At 42.6% G+C, this 17,922-nt stretch overlaps 1 protein-coding gene across 1 annotated transcript in view; it reads right to left on the bottom strand.

Moving 5' to 3' along the window:
- Positions 1-284: 284 nt before the first annotated feature.
- Positions 285-17,922, bottom strand: part of LOC123486287 (breast cancer type 1 susceptibility protein homolog) — a 37,646-nt gene continuing 20,008 nt past the window's right edge. Inside the window, exons 7-9 of the mRNA XM_045217537.1 lie at positions 2,720-2,793; positions 1,503-1,563; positions 285-568 (exon numbers count right to left, since the gene is read on the bottom strand). Of these exons, the coding sequence (XP_045073472.1) occupies positions 474-568; positions 1,503-1,563; positions 2,720-2,793 (230 nt within the window). The 3' untranslated portion in view covers positions 285-473. The remainder of the gene's footprint in view (positions 569-1,502; positions 1,564-2,719; positions 2,794-17,922) is intronic.

The raw sequence follows: 17,922 nt of genomic DNA, 5'->3' as shown, positions 1-17,922 counted from the left end.
AATGGTTGTTTAGCAACGATCAACAACCAATTTGATAGAACTTAGAAGAATTTTGAAAAGAGTAATGGGCAGGTGTGGAAAGCTCTTACAGACTTACCCAGAAATACTCACAGCTGTAATTGCTGCCAACTGTGCTTCTACAAAGTATTGACTCAGGGGTGTGAATACTTTCTGTATTTCATTTTCAATACATTTTCTATAATTTTTTAAAACATGTTTTCACTTTGTCATTAACAGGGTATTGTGAGTAGATGGGTGAGCAATTTTTTTAAATTTCATCCATTTTGAATTCAGGCTGTAACACAAAATGTGGAATAAGTCAAAGGGTATGAATACTTTCTGAAGGCACTGTATTAAGAAAGAGGGTGGCAGGGGAGCCATTTGGACGTGACACCAGGGACAGTCTCTAGTAGCGTAGAGTAGAGTAGGTCCAGGCCAGGGGAGCGATTTGGATGTGACACCAGGTCTGGAGGTTACGTTCTGTAGTTGTCGAGGCTTTGAAGGGTGTAGGTTGCCACAGTATCAAATAGCCAACCACGGGTGATGACCGTGGCTTTCCTCTGGAGGGCTGTGGAGAAGACACAGGAAGTGAGGATGAGATATATGTTGTTATGGCAACACCCTCAACAACAATGGCCACAGGTGCATTCAACAACAACAGGTAGACACAGTGATATGACATCACACACAGCGGATCGACTTCTTACACCATTTGCTCTTCCCAATGTGAGCGTGGCCTTGTGTTACCTTGTGTATGGGCTGATGTGTGTAGTGTGTGCGCGTGATGTGAATATGTTTGATTAAAATCGATGGTGCAGAGGGGCTAGCAGGTATACTTGGTTACCTGGGAGAGCCTGCGGACATTGGGTAAGAAAGGCCACATGAAATATGCAACTACACAAACCAGACCACCAGGAGAGGGATTTATTGGGTGTGGAGCTGTTTGTAACTTGCTATATTTTATGAAAGAAATCGCATTTTGTGGCACAGAATTGATATTTTTCACAAAATATAGCATGTTAAAAACGGTGCCCCATAGGGATGCTGCTGCACCACCTCTCTCTCCTCTCCCTCTTTAACACCCCTCCCTTTCCACTTTCCTCTTCAGCTTTATTAGTCAATTTGTTACAGTGAACAACAATTTATTTTCTATTTGTTTCTCAGACCCCCGATAGTATGCACAAACACAGCTTTTTCTCCTCCTGACACGCTAGAGGTCTATCCCTGTGCAGTGCTTCAGCCTCAGGGCGTGGATGACTTATGTAACCGCCCTGTCGCTGGCCGGGATGGCACAATAATCACAGCATTTCGGGACGGAGTCTAACGGTGTGTGTTTGTGTGAGAATGTGTGAGAGTGAGAGAGAGAAAAACTTTGAAAATGTGTGTGTGAAAGAGAATAATATTCGAAATTTTATCAAAATTTTTGTGTGACTGTGTGTGCACCCGCGAGTGAGAATGTGTGTGTGTGGGGAAGAGTGTGTGTTTCCACTTGTGAGACTCACCTTGGTAGTTTATTGGTGATTGGTCCGAGCCTGGTTGTACCACTATTAGCTGACGAGTTTTCTGACAAAAGAATAATATAATTTAAAATCCCCTCTTCCCCTCTAGTGTATCCCGAATTATCCACTCAAGTAAAGAACAAGAGTAATTTAGTATTTCTCCACTTTCAGTCCTTTCAGTGCAGTTGCAACACAGGTCTTACAAGTAAAGGCCCACACTGTGATATTTACAGCCGATAGACACAGTAAGCCCTTCTCCAGGGTTCACACACACACAAACATATACACAGAGAGGATACTTGAGCATAGTTTTGGTTGTTGAGTGTAGTAGTGTGTGGATGTTAGACTTGTAACGTGTGAAGAGGGAACTATCTGCATCTATCTTGCACTGACTCTATGCATACTTAGAATACTATATTTACACTATATACAGTGAGTGCCAAAAGTATTGGGACAGGGACACATATTTTGTTGTTTTGGCTATGTACTCCAGCACTTTGGATTTGAAATGATACAATGACTATGAGGTTAAAGTGCAGACTGTAACTTTAATTTGAGGGTATTTTCATCCATATCGTTTAGAAATTACAGCACTTTTTGTACATAGTCACCCCATTTTAGAGGACCGAAAGTATTGAGAAAAATTCACTTATACGTGCATTAAAGTAGTCAAAGGTTTAGTATTTGGTCCCATATTCCTAGCACTCAATGATTACATCAAGCTTGTGACTCTACAAACTTGTTGGATGCATTTGTTTTGGTTGTGTTTCAGATTATTTTGTGCCCAATAGAAATTAATTGTAAATAATGTATTGTCATTTTGGACAATGTGCTGTAATTTCTAAACGGTTCACCCGATATGGATGAAAATACCGTAAAATTAAAGTTACAGTCTGCACTTTAACCTCATAGTCATTGTATAATTTCAAATCCAAAGTGCTGGAGCACAGAGTCAAAACAACAAAAGAATGTGTCACTGTCCCAATACTTTTGGAGCTCACTATATACACTCACTCACTACACTAACACTCTCACACAAACCCACACTTTCATACTCATCATATGCTGCTACTCTATTCTTTATTTTACTCGTATTATTATTACCTATCCTGATGCATCGTTGGGAAGGGCTCGTAAGTAAGCATTTCACAGTAAAGTCTGTTGTATTCGGCGCATGTGACAAATAACATTTCATTGGAAGGTCAGACAGACACTCTTACCTGTTTACCAGTGAAGAGAAGAGGCTCTTTGACCACTGTCGCGCCGCAAAGCTCCACCATCCACTCCATCTGACCTGGAGAAAAGGGAGGGGGCGAGAAAGACATACTTCCTGATTAAGAGACAGAGGTCAGTGAGTTTCCCAGAGCCTTCATTAGTAACGTGGCTCTTAAAAACCTCTGCACGTCTACGAGTGATCCAGACAACTCGTAGGGCAGCCAAAGGGCGTTGTTAGATGCTTTTTTGCCCTTCCGCGTCACATTATTTACAGAACATCTCTGCTAAACATATAATCAAGATGTTTAGGCTCTGTCTGACAGTACAACTTGGTCTCAGAGCATTGCGTATAATTCTGTACGTACATCAGAAATACTCCATATGGTATGCATTAATTTGAGGATGTCCATCACCCATTTCGTATAATATGCTACGAATTACAATTCATATTATGTTATGAATTTTCAAACAGTACAATATGCTACGAATTTGTAAAATGTACTATACACTACATGACAAAAAGTATGTGGACACCTGCTCGTCGAACATCTAATTCCAAAATCATGGGCATTAATATGGAGTTGGTCCCCCCTTTGCTGCTATAACAGCCTCTACTCTTCTGGGAAGGCTTTCCACTAGATGTTGGGACATTGCTGCAGGGACTTCAAATCAAAATCAAATCAAATTTATTGGTCACATACACATGGTTAGCAGATGTTATTTAGAGTGTAGCGAAATGCTTGTGCTTCTAGTTCCAACAGTGCGGTAATATCTAGCAAGTAATATCTAACAGTCCCACAACAAATATCTAATACACACACATCTAAGTAAAGGAATGGAATAAGAATATATAAATATATGGATGAGCAATGTCATTGTCAGAGCGGCATAGGCTAAGATGCAATAGATAGTATAGAATACAGTATATACAGTGGGGAGAACAAGTATTTGATACACTGCCGATTTTGCAGGTTTTCCTACTTACAAAGCATGTAGAGGTCTGTAATTTTTTATCATAGGTACCCTGCAACTGTGAGAGACGGAATCTAAAACAAAAATCCAGAAAATCACATTGTATGATTTTTAAGTAATTAATTAGCATTTTATTGCATGACATAAGTATTTGATACATCAGAAAAGCAGAACTTAATATTTGGTAAAGAAACCTTTGTTTGCAATTACAGAGATCATACGTTTCCTGTAGGTCTTGACCAGGTTTGCACACACTGCAGCAGGGATTTTGGCCCACTCCTCCACACAGACCTTCTCCAGATCCTTCAGGTTTCGGGGATGTCGCTGGGCAATACGGACTTTCAGCTCCCTCCAAAGATTTTCTATTGGGTTCAGGTCTGGAGACTGGCTAGGCCACTCCAGGACCTTGAGATGCTTCTTACGGAGCCACTCCTTAGTTGCCCTGGCTGTGTGTTTCGGGTCGTTGTCATGCTGGAAGACCCAGCCACGACCCATCTTCAATGCTCTTACTGAGGGAAGGAGGTTGTTGGCCAAGATCTCGCGATACATGGCCCCATCCATCCTCCCCTCAATACGGTGCAGTCGTCCTGTCCCCTTTGCAGAAAAGCATCCCCAAAGAATGATGTTTCCACCTCGATGCTTCACGGTTGGGATGGTGTTCTTGGGGTTGTACTCATCCTTCTTCCTCCTCCAAACACGGCGAGTGGAGTTTAGACCAAAAAGCTATATTTTTGTCTCATCAGACCACATGACCTTCTCCCATTCCTCCTCTGGATCATCCAGATGGTCATTGGCAAACTTCAGATGGGCCTGGACATGCGCTGGCTTGAGCAGGGGGACCTTGCGTGCGCTGCAGGATTTTAATCCATGACGGCGTAGTGTGTTACTAATGGTTTTCTTTGAGACTGTGGTCCCAGCTCTCTTCAGGTCATTGACCAGGTCCTGCCGTGTAGTTCTGGGCTGATCCCTCACCTTCCTCATGATCATTGATGCCCCGCGAGGTGAGATCTTGCATGGAGCCCCAGACCGAGGGTGATTGACCGTCATCTTGAACTTCTTCCATTTTCTAATAATTGCGCCAACAGTTGTTGCCTTCTCACCAAGCTGCTTGCCTATTGTCCTGTAGCCCATCCCAGCCTTGTGCAGGTCTACAATTTTATCCCTGATGTCCTTACACAGCTCTCTGGTCTTGGCCATTGTGGAGAGGTTGGAGTCTTTTTTATTGAGTGTGTGGACAGGTGTCTTTTATACAGGTAACGAGTTCAAACAGGTGCAGTTAATACAGGTAATGAGTGGAGAACAGGAGGGCTTCTTAAAGAAAAACTAACAGGTCTGTGAGAGCCGGAATTCTTACTGGTTGGTAGGTGATCAAATACTTATGTCATGCAATAAAATGCAAATTATTCACTTAAAAATCGTACAATGTGATTTTCTGGATTTTTGTTTTCGATTCCGTCTCTCACAGTTGAAGTGTACCTATGATACAAATTACAGACCTCTACATGCTTTGTAAGTAGGAAAACCTGCAAAATCTGCAGTGTATCAAATACTTGTTCTCCCCACTGTACATATGAGATGGGTAATGCAAGATATGTAAACATTATTACGATAGTATAGAATACAATATATACATATGAGACGAGTAATGCAAGATATGTAAACATGATTAAAGTGGCATTATTAAAGTGACTAGTGTTCCATTTATTAAAGTATGTATGCAGGCAGCAGCGCCTCTGTGCTAGTGATGGCTGTTTAACAGTCTAATGGCCTTGAGATAGGACTTGCTTCCATTCAGCCACAAGAGCATTAGTGAGGTCGGGCACTGATGCTGGGTGATTAGGCCTGGCTCGCAGTCGGCGTTCCAATTCATCCCAAAGGTGTTCGATGGGGTGGAGGTCAGGGCTCTGTGCAGGCCAGTCAAGTTCTTCCACACCGATCTCGACAAACCATTTCTGTATGGGCATTGCTTTGTGCATGGGGGCATTGCCATGCTGAAACAGGAAAGGGCCTTCCCCAAACTGTTGCCACAAAGTTGGAAGCACAGAATCGTCTAGAATATCATTGTAAGCTGTAGCGTTAAGATTTCCCTTCACTGGAACTAAAGGGGCCTAGACCGAACCATGAAAAACAGCCCCAGACCAGTATTCCTCCTCCTCCAAACTTTACAGTTGGCACTATGCATTGGGGCAGGTAGCGTTCTCCTGGCATCCTCCAAACCCAGATTTGTCTGTTGGACTGCCAGATGGTGAAGCGTGGTTCATCACTCCAGAGAACGCATTTCCACTGCTCCAGAGTCCAATGGCGGAGAGCTTTACACCACTCCAACCAACGCTTGGCATTGCGCATGGTGATCTTAGGCTTGTATGCGGCTGCTCGGCCATGGAAACCCGTATCATGAAGCTCCCGACGAACAGTTATTGTGCTGACGTTGCCTTCCAGAACTCAGTAGTGAGCATTGCAACCGAGGACAGATGATTTTTACACGCTACGCGCTTCAGCACTCGCCGGTCCCGTTCTGTGGGCTTGTGTGGCCTACCCCTTCGTGGCTGAGAAGTTGTTGCAACTCGACGTTTCCACTTTATAATAACAGGACTTACAGTTGACTGGGGCAGGTCTAGCAGGGCAGAAATGTGACGAACTGACTTGATGGAAAGGTGGCATCCTATGATGATGCCATGTTGAAAGTCACTGAGCTTTTCAGTAAGGCCATTCTACTGCCAATGTTTGTCTATGGAGATTGCATGGCTTTGGGCTCAATTTTATACACTTGTCAGCAACGGGTGTGGCTGAAATAGCCGAATCCATTAATTTGAAGGGGTGTCCATATATTTTTGTATATACAGTGAGGGAAAAAAGTATTTGATCCCCTGCTGATTTTGTACGTTTGCCCACTGACAAAGAAATGATCAGTCAATAATTTTAATGGTAGGTTTATTTGAACAGTGAGATACAGAATAACAACAAAAAAATCCAGAAAAACGCATGTCAAAAATGTTATAAATTGATTTGCATTTTAATGAGAGAAATAAGTATTTGACCCCCTCTCAATCAGAAAGATTTCTGGCTCCCAGGTGTCTTTTATACAGGTAACGAGCTGAGATTAGGAGCCCACTCTTAAAGGGAGTGCTCCTAATCTCAGCTTGTTACCTGTATAAAAGACACCTGTCCACAGAAGCAATCAATCAGATTCCAAACTCTCCACCATGGCGAAGACCAAAGAGCTCTCCAAGGATGTCAGGGACAAGATTGTAGACCTACACAAGGCTGGAATGGGCCATCGCCAAGCAGCTTGGTGAGAAGGTGACAACAGTTGGTGCGATTATTTGCAAATGGAAGAAACACAAAAGAACTGTCAATCTCACTCGGCCTGGGGCTCCATGCAAGATCACCTCGTGGAGTTGCAATGATCATGAGAACGGTGAGGAATCAGCCCAGAACTACACGGGAGGATCTTGTCAATGATCTCAAGGCAGCTGGGACCATAGTCACCAAGAAAACAATTGGTAACACACTACGCCGTGAAGGACTGAAATCCTGCAGTGCCCGCAAGGTCCCCCTGCTCAAGAAAGCACATATACAGGCCCGTCTGAAGTTTGCCAATGAACATCTGAATGATTCAGAGGAGAACTGGGTGAAAGTGTTGTGGTCAGATGAGACCAAAATCGAGCTCTTTGGCATCAACTCAACTCGCCGTGTTTGGAGGAGGAGGAATGCTGCCTATGACCCCAAGAACACCATCCCCACCGTCAAACATGATGGTGGAAACATTATGCTTTGGGAGTGTTTTTCTGCTAAGGGGACAGGACAACTTCACCGCATCAAAGGGACGATGGACGGGGCCATGTACCATCAAATCTTGGGTGAGAACCTCCTTCCCTCAGCCAGGGCATTGAAAATGGGTCGTGGATGGGTATTCCAGCATGACAATGACCCAAAACACACAGCCAAGGCAACAAAGGAGTGGCTCGAGAAGAAGCACATTTAGGTCCTGGAGTGGCCTAGCCAGTCTCCAGACCTTAATCCCATAGAAAATCTGTGGAGGGAGCTGAAGGTTCGAGTTGCCAAACGTCAGCCTCGAAACCTTAATGACTTGGAGAAGATCTGCAAAGAGGAGTGGAACAAAATCCCTCCTGAGATGTGTGCAAACCTGGTGGCCAACTACAAGAAACGTCTGACCTTTGTGCCAACAAGGGTTTTGCCACTTGTACTAAGTCATGTTTTTCAGAGGGGTCAAATACTTATTTCCCTCATTAAAATGCAAATCAATTCATAAAAATTTTCACATGCGTTTTTCTGGATTTCTTTGTTGTTATTCTGTCTCTCACTGTTCAAATAAACATACCATTAAAATTATAGACTGATCTTGTCTTTGTCAGTGGGCAAACGTACAAAATCAACAAGGGATCAAATACTTTTTTCCCTCACTGTATAGTGTATGTTATGAATATGCTAAACGTATGATATGTTACGAATTCTAGGTAGGTGGCTAAGTGGATAACGTTAGCTAGCTGGCTAATGTTAGCTAGGCTATGGGTTAGGGTTAAGGTTAAGTTTAGGAGTTAAGTTAAATGGTTAAGGTTAGGGTTAGTGGAAGGGTTAGCTAACATGTTAGTAGTTGCAAAGTAGCAAAAAAGTAGATCGTAGTTGAAAAGTTGCTAATTAGCTAAAACGCTAAAGTTGTCTGTGATGAGATTCGAACTCGCAACCTTTGTGTTGCTAGACGTTCGCGTTATACGTGCCCAATCTGTGATTTAGTGCATTATTATTGGGTAAGCATAATAAGCCGCCTCAATAGCCTATTTGCAGCCAGTGGCATGTATTCATGGATGCCAAGGGACCCAGGCTACTCCCAAAAAATTGTCTAAGAAAAAAAGAAAAACACATAAAAGAATGTACTTTTCGTCTCTCTGCTTCAATTCACAAGAGCGGAGAAAGCATCCGAGTGAGCAAAACATCGCAAATTTCTGTCTATGTGAAGCCCATCTATCTGATGCCGTCTGGTCAAAAGGAATATGGTATTGTTGCCACCAGTAGCATTGAATACAAGGGAAGCCAGCAAGCATTTGGCCTCCCTTGATATATATATATATATATATATTATTTTTTTACAATTATAGCCAATCAGCGTTGAGCTAAACTGAGTGAGCTCAACTGTGAATGGTCCTGGCGCACCAAAAAAAAAGTCTAAAGGGAAGCCAGTTTAGATTTGGCTTCAGACCAATCATATCACCCCGAAAGCCAAACGTCATTTACAGAAAAAACTTGAATTGTTGCATCTCGTTGTGTTGTTGTCTTCCGGTGGCTAGCTAGCTAGCTAAAAAAGGCCCTTTCCTAAATTAGCCATGGATGGAGACAGGGATTTGGACTTGTGGTTTTACTTAATTCTCCGTACTGGCAAATGATTATAATGTCGATTCTGATCCAACCATAAATTCATACATTGTGCCACTGGCCTGAAAGGATGGAAGTTCAACATGTAGATAGATGTAGTAGGCTAATGTTAACTAGCTGGCCTGGTATTTTATCCAGGTAGCCTAGGACAAAAACTAAACCGTGTACTGTATCATGACAGTGTCATAGACCATTTAGGCAACATGAAAGATGGCATTGGCGTTTCTCTACAAGTAGGGTGAGTCAACATGTTTTTTTTTCTACTTGCGCACACACACACACACACATCATATTTAGCTGACGTTGATTGGACTAAATCTTTGTTGGTATATTTTAGTTGTCACTGTATTAGCATAGGTGATTAGATTATGTTGAAGTTGAAATGGTGATGGAATAGTGGAGGCAGCGCCTGTTTTCTTTGCGATTTGTGGTAACTCTCTGTGGTTCTAAATCAATAGTTGTTTAGTAGTCAGAAAATGTCGGAAACATTAACTTGTTTGACCATGCTGTAGGTCAAATAACTGTTTGTTACATGCAATATGCTTTGTGGACTTCACTAGACAAATTTTGCTCTCATGTTTTGTGATGAAACAAAAGGTGTGGTTGAATGTATTCTGCCACTGTGTCTTCTTATTGTCTCGGCCTTAGGCCTATGCATCACAGTGTCAAGACATATGAACTAACAGGTTATAGAGCAAACAACGCAATTATCACAACACGTAGGTTGTAATATGGCTTATTTTCCTGGCTTCGCTTCTCCAGTGATTTTACCCACGCACCGCTACTGTTTACAGCCATAGGTGGTAATATCTCTCGGAGCTGATCCCTAGTCAGTATTGTGGAATGATTCTAATGTTAATTTTAATGAAAGCTGATCCAAGAGCAGCACTGCTTTTCTTTCAATCCTATCAGTATCGACACATGGTCTAACGACGCACTTAGCGAACATTCTCTCTACATTTAAAAGTTGTCTCGAGGCCCTGTTCATCTTAAGTAACAGTCAAATCAGAAGGCCGCTAAACCTCGTCATGGATAGGTATCGACTCCTTCATTCACCAAGTCACAAGACTTCATTTCCTCTTTATCTCCTCTCCCCCGTCTTCCACATCACCAAAAACGATTTAGAGCATGGATTCATTACAGGATTTGATCACGCGAATGGGAAGAGATAGGGAGAAAAGTATAGCGGGGGATGGACGTAGCAGTGGGTTGGTGGAGAAGGAAGATGGGGGAAAGACCCTCACCATGTGTCAATCACCACATAGAACCTGTCCATGGGACTCCCGAGTGGCGCAGTGGTCTAAGGCTGTGCCACTAGAGATCCTGGTTCGAATGCAGGCTCTGTCGTAGCCGGCCGCGACCGGGAGACCCATGGGGCGGCGCACAATTGGCCCAGCGTCGTCCAGGGTAGGGGAGGGAATGGCCGGCAGGGATGTAGCTCAGTTGGTAGAGCAGTTTGCAACGCCAGGGTTGTGGGTTCGATTCCCATGGGGGGCCAGTATGAAAAATATACAAATAATGTATGCACTAACTGTACGTCGCTCTGGATAAGAGTGTCTGCTAAATGACTAAAATGTAAAATGTAAAAAAATGAAGACCATGTAAATTCTCTCTGACGATGAGATAGTGTAAAACGTGTCCCCCCACTTAAGTTCCCATCTTCTCGCCATATAAATTCATACCCAGAGGTCACCTCGGGTTTAGGTTGGTTTTGCGATGACTACACCGACTGCATTGCTTTGAAGTATTACTTTATTCACTTTGTTTATGTCTTCAGTCTGTCTTGTTTATGTCTGTCTTCATCCACAGGTGGTGGTGTGATGTTCGGGGAGTTTCCATCATATTTCTTAGCTATACCTGGGGTGGCCAGCCATTCTCCTGGAGAACTACTGGGTGGCTTGTCATTACATTCAGTACCCTTTTCACATTAACGAGTCCACACAAACAGAGTCGAAGCCGAGCTGTACTTCCCTTCACTGAGCTAGCCTGGTTATGCATTCACCATAGTGGCTGGAAACGTTTGGCACAATAGTGTGAAAAGGGTATAATGTTGCTGCTCAAGACTCAGGACAGACTGTTGGACAACAAACATGGGGGAAGGAACATTTCCTGAAAAACTATATATTTTGTGGGTCTAGCCAAGTCGTTATTGGAAAATATAATTTGTTCTCTTCAGGAAGAAAAACTTAATTCCAAATATTACAAGGTTAGAAACGGAAATTACATTGTGTGTAAATCAACAAGCTACACAGAGGAACCCAACCGCAACATTGATGATTCTTTGCTTTCTGGGCTCGGTTCAAAGCACTTTGTAATTGCAATCTATATCCCAGAGAAATAACAAAATAATTCTGCACCAACAAAGTGGCACTCGTAGACAAATGCCAAGTCTCCAGCGCAGCCGGTGCACCCAAAACCACAGTTTTATTCATACTTAACTTTTATTCAGCCAGGTAAGTCACGGATAAATTATCTTTTGCAATAACCTCGTTCGTCAACATGCAAAAAGTTAAACATTTTCAGACTAAAAATAACTTCAAAATGTCTGCCTCATTTTCTACTTCACGAGAATCCTCATTTGGGGAAAGCCAAGTAAATGCACATGATGTAGAGATGATATAGATTGCACTTATTGTATATGATCCACACAGTGGAAGCAGGCAGGTAAATAATAGATCCTGTTGAGACATGTTGCAGAGGAGAACAGACTCCAGTTGTGTACCCTCTCCACGTGAAAGAAAGCCACAAACACATGCATGCACGCACGCCCGCTGACACTAGAGACATTTAGCACGCAATCTATAGCAGGGGTTCTAAAAGCGGGGTCCACGGACCCCCAGAGTTACTGCAGGGGGTCCACCCCCTCCGTTTAAACAACAGATTAAATAATTTTGGCCAAGGGATCTGTGGAATAAGTTGAGGAAGGAGTACAATACAATGTAATATTAATCTACCATTTATGTTCTTAACCCTGGGCAACATGGGCCTGGGAGGCTCACAGGGATATTGGTATCCACAGTACTCCACCAATTACAATTATTATTTGTATTTTTTACACTAATTTAAAGTAACTGTCCAGTGAAAATCTAACTTTTAAAAGTTAATATTCTATTAACTCATACCCAAATAATGTTGACTCATCCTATAGGTCGTATTTGTGGCCAATGTTCCCTCTAAGCTGCACGGGTGAGCGGCCGCGCACCTCCTCCAGGACTGCCTCGTAGAAGAAATGCCAGGCCGCGAAGAGACGAAAGAGATTGAACTTCACTGAGTTCGCCCCATTAGTTTGCACTATATAGATCAATGATCTTTCTGTGATCGAGTCAACATTATAAATCGGCCCCTTTTCAATGCAACAAACCAAAACAAATCTAACTTTTCAAGATTGAGTTTGTGATTCTGTTGTAGGCAGAGCCAGAGCGCAATGCAGTAGAATTCTATTGGCAGGGGTAGCCCCCGAGTGGTCTTTCAATCACCCGCAAGTGAATGCGCTTTTCAGATCAGTTCTGATCAGAGATCAGAGCGCAGAGCCGCGTGTGTGCACATTTTTTGATATCCTTTGCTAGTTAGCAAGTTATTAGTCCAGTTATAGATAAGTATAGGTCAGCAATGGGGAGTTACTGCTTCCTACAAGAGCACAAAACGTGTAGGCTACATTTTTTTGAAAAGCCAGTCAGGTAAAAAGCTAATGTCTTAATTAAAGGGCCGGTGTTGTATTTTGCGACAGGATTGAATATGTAAATAAGCCAATAGGCAGAGGGGTAGCCTACAGTGTCTAATTATCTGTATGGTAATAATAATTACTTTTATTTTGTAAAGTGGGTTTTTGTTGCATCATATAACAGAATACAATGCAATTTACAGTCACCTATTTGGCCCATGGGGTTACAGACTTTTTTTTAAAAGTCTCATGCAATGTTGGCCTGCATTGAACACCACATATATGCTCCTGTGGGATATATCATAGAAATCAAAAGCTATTTCCATGTGAAAATGTTATGGGATTTGATTAATTGGTTTTGTTGGTAGGCCTACATTATGCTCAAATAGCCACAATAGTCGGCTAATGTCTAAAACTGTCAGGGTACAGCCTCAAAGTTTACTGTAAACGCATGCCGGAAGAAGAAAAATGTTTTCACAACATTTAAGTTTCCGGTCACAAGACCTAAAATTTGCTCAGTGCCCCAAATAATTAGAGGGTGGAGCCTCCCGAGCGGTGCAGCAGTCTAAGGCATTGCATCGCAGTGCTAGAGGCATCACTACAGATCAGGGGTTCGATCCCGGGCTGTTTCGCAGCCAGCCGCGACCGGGAGACCAATGAGGCGGTGCACAATTGGCCCAGCGTCATCCGGGTTAGGGGAGGGTTCGGCAGGCTAGGATGTCCTAGTCCCATCGCGCTCTAGCGACTCCTTGTGGCGGCCAGGCGCATGCCCGCTGACTTCGGTCGCCAGCTTCCGGGTTAAGCGAGTAGTGTCAAGAAGCAGTGCAGCTTGGTGGGTTGTGTTTCGGAGGACGCATGGCTCTCGACCTTCACCTCTCCTGAGTCCGTACGGGAGTTGCAGCGATGGGACAAGACTAACTACCAATTGGATATCACGAAATTGGGGAGAAAAATGGGGTAAAAAGTACTAAAAAATTGAAATTAAATAAAAGAGGGCACATTGTTTGTAGCCAAAGCATACATTTGAGGAAAATAAAACACTTAAAATAAAACAACCTCAAACTTATATCTCAAAACAGACAGTTTAAAAAATGCTTGCCATTTCCTCATTGAGGATGATGTCACCCTCCTGAGTATGAGCTGGCCAATCAGCAGTCTACTTGCATGACTATTTTTAATGACCGATATATACCCACACCATTCTGTTGTTGGGGTATGCCCACATCATTCCAACAAAGAAAAGCAGATTTTGAACATGCATAATTACAATTTTTTGGAAGGAAAACCGTTTCTCTCATATTGTAATTAGTTATAGGTCATGGTTCATAGAAATCTGGAAACAGTGGGCAGTTACATTAAGCTTTAAAACCGCAAGGTTCTCTCTCTGCCTCATTGCAAAATGTGTAGAATTGCAGGATATTAGCTTTGAAGCTGCAATATTTTCTCTACAATGTAAAGAGCTGGGCTTTTAAAATATTATTTCCCACTGCCCGAGACTTGCTTCGTCCGGCCATGCACTGCCGAAGTCAATGTAAAACTTATTGTATGCTTTAAATCACTTGAGTTGTGTTCTGATTATGAGGGGGTGCCTGATGAATTTGCTATCACAAAAGGGGTCCCAGGCCCCAAAAAGCTTGAGAACCCCTGATTTATAGTGCACACACGGACGCCGAACGCATGCACCCACACCCATTAGCCAAGCCTGCATTGATCCAGCCTGCAGAAATACACAGAAGGAGTACTTTGATGCCCCAGGACCTTCACCCATCCATCCAACCACTCTCCCACTATACGGGGACGAAGGGGAAGAAATGTTTTTGCATGACGGAATATGAACTCTCCTCTACCTCTTCCGAACAGTGGCTCTTCTAATACGGAGTGGACAGGGAGGACAAGATACAGATATCCTTTACAGTCTCTTTCCATCAGTGTTTGCCTCTTATCAAATTTGTGATGAAGGGAGAAGATTGAACCTCTGAACCTTTACTACCTACAGTGCCTTCAGAAAGTATTTATACCCCTTGACTCAGGGGCGCAGCTTTCACTGGGGAAATACAGAAATATCAAATTTAAAGAAGTATTCATACCCCTGAGTCAATACTTTGTAGAAGCACCTTTAGCAGCCATTACAGCTATGAGTCTTTCTGGGTAAGTCTCTAAGAGCTTTCCACACCTGGATTGTGCAACATTTGCCTATTATTCTTTTCAAAATTCTTCAAGCTCTGTTGAATTGGTTGTTGATCATTGCTAGACAACCATTTTCAGGTCTTCCCATAGATTTTCAAGTAGAACATTCACTGTCTTCTTGGTAAGCAACTCCAGTATAGATTTGGCCTTGTGTTTTAGGTTATTGTCCTGCTAAAAGGTGAATTCATCTCCCAGTGTCTGGTGGAAAGCAGAGACTGAACCAGGTTTTCCTCTAGGATCTAGTGGTTTCCTTCCTATCTGGCAACTGAGTTAGGAAGGACGCCTGTATCTTTGTAGCAAATGGGTGTATTGCTACATCATCCAAAGTGTAATTAATAACTTCACCATGCTCAAAGGGATATTCAATGTCTGCTTTTTTTCCCCTCTACCCAAATACCAATAGGTGCCCTTCTTTGCGAGGCATTGGAAAACCTCCCTGGTCTTTGTGGTTAAATCTGTGTTAGAAATTCACTGCTCGACTGAGGGACCTTACAGATAATTGTATGTGTGGGGTATGCAACATGTGACTAAGCACATTTTTACTCCTGAACTTATTTAGGCTTGCCATAACAAAGGGGTTCAATACTTATTGCCTCAAGACATTTCAGCTTTTCATTTTTAATTAAATTGTAAACATTTCAAATGTAATTCATTTTAAATTCAGGCTGTAACATAAAAAAAAGTGGGAAAAGTCAAGGGGTGTGAATACTTTCTGAAGGCACTGTACTTGAGGCTAAAAGGATTCTACAAGAAGAGTGAAAGATTGCGTCTTAAGACAATTAAAACATCTTTACATGTTCAGACCTTTGGCACCAACTTCACTCCACAGTTAGCCCTAAGGGCAAATCATTTCTGTATAATGTACAGGTAAGTGGCAAAATAAAGGAAACACTTGAGTAAATGAGGGATATAAAGTATATTGAAAGCAGGTGTTTCCACACAGGTGTGGTTCCAGAGTTAATTAAGCTATTAAAACATCCCATCATGCTTAGGGTCATGTATAAAAATGCCCAGTTGCCCATTATTGTGGCTACCATGGCTAGAAGAAGAGATCTCAGTGACTTTGAAAGAGGGGTCTCAAAGGAGCATAGGGGGTTTAAAGGGTGTGTGTGTGTGTGTGTGTCTCAGTCACCAGATCTCAACCTAATTAAACCCTTACGGGAGATTCTGGAGCGGTGTCTGAGCAGCGTTTTCCAGCACCATCAACAAAACACCAAATCATGGAATGGTGTCGAATCCCTCCGATAGAGTTCCAGACACGTGTACAATCTATGCCAAGGCACACCTACGTTTTTCTGGCAGCTCGTGGTGGCACAACGCCCTGATAAGACACGTACGTGTTTTCTTTATTTTGGCAGTTACCTGTAGCTCCTCTTGTGACTCTGCCACAAGTGAGGTGATAGGCATATATACTGTACAGACAGTGCCTTTGAATGTTTTCAGACCACTTTTTCCACATTTTGTTACGTTACAGCCTTAATCTAAAATGGATTAAATAAAAAGAAAATCCTTACAGAAAGACAACCATCTCTGCAGCACTCCACCAATCAGGCCTTTTTGGTAGAGTGGCCAGATGGAAGCTATTCCTCAGTAAACGGCACGACAGCCCGCTTGGAGTTTGCCAAAAGGCACCTAAAGGACTCTCAGACCATGAGAAACAAGATTCTCTGGTCTGATGAAACCAAGATTGAACTCTTTACTGAATGCCAAGCATCACGTCTGGAGGAAACCTGGCACCATCCCTACGGTGAAGCATGGTGGTGGCAGCATCATGCTGTGGGGATGTTATTGAGCGGCAGGGACTGGGAGACTTGTCAGGATCGAGGGAAAGAAGAACGGAGCAAAGTACAGAGAAAACCTGCTCCAGAGCGCTCAGGACCTCAGACTGGGGCGAAGGTTCACCTTCCAACAGTACAACGGCCCTAAGCACACAGCCAAGACAACGGAGGAGTGGCTTTGGGACAAGTCTCTGAATGTCCTTGAGTGGTCCGGCCAGAGCCCGGACTTGAACCTGATCAAACATCTCTGGAGAGACCTGAAAATAGCTGTGCAGCGACGCTCCCCATCCAACCTGACAGAGCTTGAGAGGATCTGCAGAGAAGAATGGGAGAGGCTGTAATCGCGGCTGTAATCGCTGCCAAAGGTGCTTCAACAAAGTACTGAGTAAAGGGTCTGAATACTTATGTAAATGTGATATATATATATATATATATATTTTTTTTACATTTGCAAAAATGTCAAAAAAACAGTTTTTTCTTTGCCACTATGGGGTATTGTGTGTAGATTGATGAGGGAGAAAACTATTTCATCCATTTTAGAATAAGGCTGTAACGTAACAAAATGTGGAAACGGTCAAGGGGTCTGAATACTTTCCAAATGCACTGTATTTTTGCATTTTGAAGGTGGATTGCACATTTTTGCTTTTTGATTGACTTTGGGACTATTTTTTGTTAGGATTCTATTTGGACTTGCTGAACTTAGTTTTTGGTCTAGTTGAAGAAAGTGAATTAGTTTGGTGGATTGAAATGCTTTATATATATATATATATATATATATATATATATGTCAATATATGCATATTTTGCTCACTTTATTCATTTTGTCTGTCTTGCTTTGGTTACTCATATGAAGACATAGGAACACAGTATTTCTTTGAACTGTTATATTGTAGCATGGTTTGAGATCCAAGCTGGTTGTTACACTCTAGGTATGACTCATTCACAACTTTTAGTATATTCTCAACCCTCCCACAGACTATCAGCACATTGTCATTTTTAACCATTCAATAAATTGACAGGCACAAAACAATGGGCTTCAAACTGTTCCCAACGAAATGAGAGAACTACTCCTCCATGCCAGTGTGTGTGTGTGTGTGTGTGTGTGTGTGTGTGTGTGTGTGTGTGTGTGTGTGAAGAGAGAGTGTGTCAGTGAGTGAGTCCTACAGTTCACAGTGGTAAATGAGGGGGAGTGGGTAGAGAGAGGTGGATTCATTTTCTT

The sequence above is a fragment of the Coregonus clupeaformis genome, unplaced genomic scaffold (genome assembly GCF_020615455.1).
Source record: "Coregonus clupeaformis isolate EN_2021a unplaced genomic scaffold, ASM2061545v1 scaf1101, whole genome shotgun sequence".
Lineage (NCBI taxonomy): Eukaryota > Metazoa > Chordata > Actinopteri > Salmoniformes > Salmonidae > Coregonus > Coregonus clupeaformis.
The sequence above is the reverse complement of the archived record's forward strand: the minus strand, read 5'-3'. Positions and strand labels throughout refer to the sequence as shown.